The following is a 4848-nucleotide window of genomic DNA, read 5'->3' on the forward strand; positions in this document are numbered from 1 at the left end:
CTCCTCCTGCTCCTCCTCTTCCTCCTTCTTTTTAATACAGGATTTCTCTGTGTATCCCTGGCTATCCTGGGTAGACCAGGCTGGCCTCAAACTCAGAGATCCACCTGCCTCTGTCTCCTGAGTACTGGGATTAAAGGAGTGCACAACTTGACCATCTCTTCTTCTTGATGCTTCTTTTGTCTAAGTTTAGGACTTTCCTCCTTCCTGGGAGGCCTCTTTTAAATTGTTTTCATTTCCTCACTCTTTTTCTTTGGTTAAAAAAAGAATTACCATAATATCATATTACACGTATTATAAAAACCCTCAGCCGTGGGAAAGAGAAACAGTGTCATCCATCACATAAAATAAATGTCATGAGTGAACTCTACTTTAGAAGAGTCTATGATCACTCAAAAACCTATTTAATAAAGAATTCCTGCCTTTTCTACCTGCCTACTTTGGGAGCAGAGATAGAGTCTCCTTTAATGCAGGCTAGGCAAAAACTGGCCATTTAGCTAAAGCTAACCATGAGCCAGGCTGACCATGAACTGACTGTGTAGCTAAGGCCCTTGGCCTCCTGACCTGCCTGCCTTTGATTCCCAGGAGCTAAGACTGAGAATGTGTGTCACCGTGACTGGTATTTGCTTCAACTTTATGTGCACCTTCATTGTTTTATTTGTTTTTATTTGTTTTATCACGGTGTGTCTTGAGTTCCTGACAGGTACTGGGCACTCTAGGAATTATAATAGATGCTATAAAGTAAAAAAAAAACTAACTGTACATGGTACATACTTTTAAGGACATTATTAAACTAGTATTAGACAGTGGGTAGGTAAGATGTCAGGAAACAGTGTATGCTAGAGCACTATGCATGCTGAAGGTAGAATCTTAACATTTTACAATGGAATACATAGACAGTATGAGTGATATGGGATTGCCCTTCTATGCTGTGAATACCATTGGTGAGTAAAGAAACTGCCTTGGCCTGTTGATAGGGCAGAACTTAGGTAGGTGGGGAAAACTAAACTGAATGCTGGGAGAAAGGAGGCGGAGTCAGAGAGAAGCCATGTGGCTCCATGGAGACAGATGCTGACAACTTTACCCAGTAAGTCACAGCCATGTTGTGGTACACAGGTTACTAGAAATGGGATAAATTAAGATATAAGTATTAGCCAATAAGAAGCTAGAGCTAATGGGCCAAGTGTTTTGAATAATATAGTTTCTGTGTGATTATTTCAGATCTGAGCTTCTGGGCAGCTGGGAAACAAAAAGTGGCCCTCTTACAACGTATGAGAACCATTAGATTCAGGTGGTTCATACAGACTTATTAAGGAGTGATATTTGAGCTATATCTGAGGAAGCATTCAAGTCTAGGCAGGTAGTGATAGATAAGGTACATTTAGCAATTGCTTAGTGCTGGGTAAAATGACACCACAGACAGGAGATAGAGAAAGCAGAGAGATTAAAAACTGCTTAATATGGTCAGTGAATTCTCAGTCTCTCCAGTATGGCAGGAACAGTTGGTAGGGAAAAGAGTACAGTGAGAGACAATATAGAGAAAAATAAGGCCAGGATTTTACATTGTGCCAAGAATAGTTCACATGCTTATACTCTCCTGTAAGAAATAGGGGCCTAGCAAAAGAATTCTGGGTACCATCAAATACTGCAGTTTGAGCGCCAAATTAAATTGTTATGAACTGCAAAACAATTTTTTAAAAATTGTTTCCTTATCAGATAGACAGTTCTTATTTTGTGGGTTACACTACAGTTTGTTCAGCATCCTTCTCTGATGAGTATCAGCACCAGTAACTGAAAACTAAATATTCATCACTGCATTTCCAGATACCTACTCAAAGAAGTGGGCAGTAGCTCCCTTAGTGGGTGTTTGTCTCCATCCTTATATGTGACTATGGATGACTTACTCCATCCCTATTAGTGCCAATGTGTGTACTATGTTCACTCAATGTGTAACAAATACTCATCTAATTTTCTTTCTCTCTTGTTGTTGTTAATGGTTTTGTTTTGTTTTATTTGTTTGTTTGGTCGTTTGTTTTTGAGTTAAGACAATCAGTCTAAGCCAGCTTTCGCTCACTTTCTAGTATGCCCATCTTAAAGAGTTTCATTGCAGTAAGGATCCTAATGCAGTTCCCAATTCTTTCTTTTAACTTCCCATTCGATTCTGCCTCCTGCATTTCAGGTCAGCAGCTTGCAGCTCATCCTCTGTCTCCTCTCATTTCTACGACTTTGTTGCTAGGTCCTCTAGAGCAGCGCCTCCTCCTGTGCTGTACTATGTATACTTTTGGTGCCCAGTGTAAAACAGCTCTGGTTCTCGGGTTCTTATCTTCTGTTTGAGCAGCTGCAATAGCTCCTAGCAAGATTTTCCCACTCTCTGTCTTTCCTCCTCACTGCTTTTCCATGCCTCTTGCTGCATGGACTGGATTAAAGTTCATTTAAATCTATCATCACAAAGCTTTGCAGATTTTGTCAAGCTGGCCCAGTAATTCTCCGGTTCTAAACCTTAAGAGCATCCTTTCCTGACATAACTGTGGATAACTGGCCTCCCTGAACGTTTTTTTTCAAAGTTCAGAGCATTTCCCTCCACCCAGTGGTTGCACAGTCATCACCTGCACACTTTTCAACCTCTGAAAGTCCCTCTGTCCAGAGTGAATAGCCACATTGTTCTTAACATCCATCCTTGAGAGCTTGGCTCAAACACAAAACCTCCACATAACTCTTCACTGGTCTCTATAAGAGCAAAACATCTCCTCTCTTCTATTTCTTTCCTAAGAACCTTCATCTGGGCTTCTCCTTTGGCCCTGCAGAAACTCTAGGGCTCCTTTTTGTCCCCATTAAATTTTACCTACAAATTCTTTGAAGACTATTGGTTTGCATTATTCGTCTTCAACCTTTAATAAAAACACATCACACTGTTTATTATATAGCAGGTGTTAAATTGTATTTTTAAGCTTTCAATTGAATCACTGATTAAAAAGTCCTAAGAAAATTATATAGGGGAAATGAAATTGTCTCGTGACATTCAATAAGAGTGAGACCAACTAGTTCTTGACTGATTTGGAGCTCCCGTCTAGAGGTGGTGTTTTCTTTGTGTGGTGGATAGGTGAAGAAAAGAGTAATTGGTTTCTAGTGAGAAACCAGGACTGCTCCCTGTTAGCATGCTGTTATCTGAGCCACGGCTGCTTCTCTGTAGGTTTTATTGACTTCATTGTGGAACCCACCTTTACTGTGCTCACGGATATGACCGAGAAGATTGTGAGCCCGTTAATTGATGAAACCTCCCAGACTGGTGGGACCGGTCAGAGGCGCTCAAGGTCAGTGGGGAAGTTTGAGATCTGGGTGGTGGTAGCATTCTTTTGTTGAAGGATGTGTGCTATCACAATGAGGTGTACCTCTCTTGCTTCTTACAGGAGACATGTCTTCCTCCTTCTTTATTTTAGAGGATTTAGAATAATACTCTCTATGCTTGCTAGGCTGGCCCATAACAGGTGACCCAAGGCCAGAGTGGGATGCCCCACTCTCTGAAGCCTTTGTTTCCAGAAGCACTGATCAGTACACTTCTGTAGTGCAGAAAGCCCTTGTTCCTGATTCTGCAGATGGTCAGGCTTTTGATCAGAGTTCTGACCAGAAGTGAGGCTGACTTTCATTTCTATTCAGGAAGAAAGAGGAGTACAGATTTTAAAAACAATATAACAAAACACCTCAAATTTAAGTGTTTTCTAGGGTCGTGGATCACAGCATAAAGCATAAGGATATCAAATGTAGAGGTGTACGAGGTCAGACTCTCCAGCCAGAGTTCAGGCTTACTGCCCTGACTCCACAGCTTATTGCCCTGTGTAGTCTCACATAAATCAGCTCAGCGCCCTAGTTTCCTTCCCCGAGGCTGTGATAGAAACATAGACAAAAGCAACTGGAAGGGAGAGTTTATTCAACTTATAATTCCTGGTTTTAGTCTTTCGTTGTGGGGAAGTCAGGGCAGGAACTTGAAGCAGCTAGTCACCCATACTCAAGAGCAAAGAGAATCAATTTACATATATTTACACCACTTTGTTTTTTCCTCTTTTATACAGTCCAGGACCCAAACCCATGGAAATCCCATGGTGGGCTTGATCTTCCTGCTTCAATTAATGTAATCAAGATAATGATCCACCAAGATGCAAACTGATAAACTTGATCTAGATAATCCCTCATTGAGACGATTTTCCCACCACACTCAGGTTACTTATTTGAGAAAATAAGATTACGATGCTCACAGGTTAATTGAATTATTCAGTATTCGTAAGATCTTTGGAAGACCTGTCATGGTAGAAGTGCTGGCTACTGTAAAGCTGGCACTTAGTCTTTAGTGACACAGCTGATTCTGCTACTACAGCTGCTGTCACCTCTGTTCTTGCTACCACTATTATCTTAGCACTGCCATCACCACTACCACTGCTATGGCCACAACTGCCCCTACCACCAACTCTACCACCATCACCACTACCACCAACTCTACCACCATCACCACCATCACCACCACCACCAACAAAACACCACCAGCACTACCATCACCACTACTACCAACAACAAAACACTACCACCATCACCACTATCACTATCACCACCAACATCATCACTACTATAACAACCACCACTACCATCACCACCACCACCAACAACAAAACACCACCACTACCACCACCACTTCACTATTCCTAGCATGACTAGTAGCTGTTGCTAAACCCATTGTAATTGACAGCTTGTCTCCACATCTTTGCAAAGCTTTGAGCTTTGTTATAAAGGATGTAAGTAGAATTGATTTTAAAATATGAGAGGCGCCGGGCGATGGTGGCGCACGCCTTTAATCCCAGCACT

General features: G+C 41.6%; 1 protein-coding gene across 1 annotated transcript in view; it reads left to right on the forward strand.

Moving 5' to 3' along the window:
- Pde1c (phosphodiesterase 1C) overlaps nt 1-4848 on the forward strand; it is a 280202-nt gene that overhangs the window by 203781 nt on the left and 71573 nt on the right. Inside the window, exon 13 of the mRNA XM_026786001.1 lies at nt 3188-3308. Coding sequence (XP_026641802.1) covers nt 3188-3308 — 121 coding nt within the window. The remainder of the gene's footprint in view (nt 1-3187; nt 3309-4848) is intronic.

This window comes from Microtus ochrogaster, linkage group LG3 (genome assembly GCF_000317375.1).
Source record: "Microtus ochrogaster isolate Prairie Vole_2 linkage group LG3, MicOch1.0, whole genome shotgun sequence".
Lineage (NCBI taxonomy): Eukaryota > Metazoa > Chordata > Mammalia > Rodentia > Cricetidae > Microtus > Microtus ochrogaster.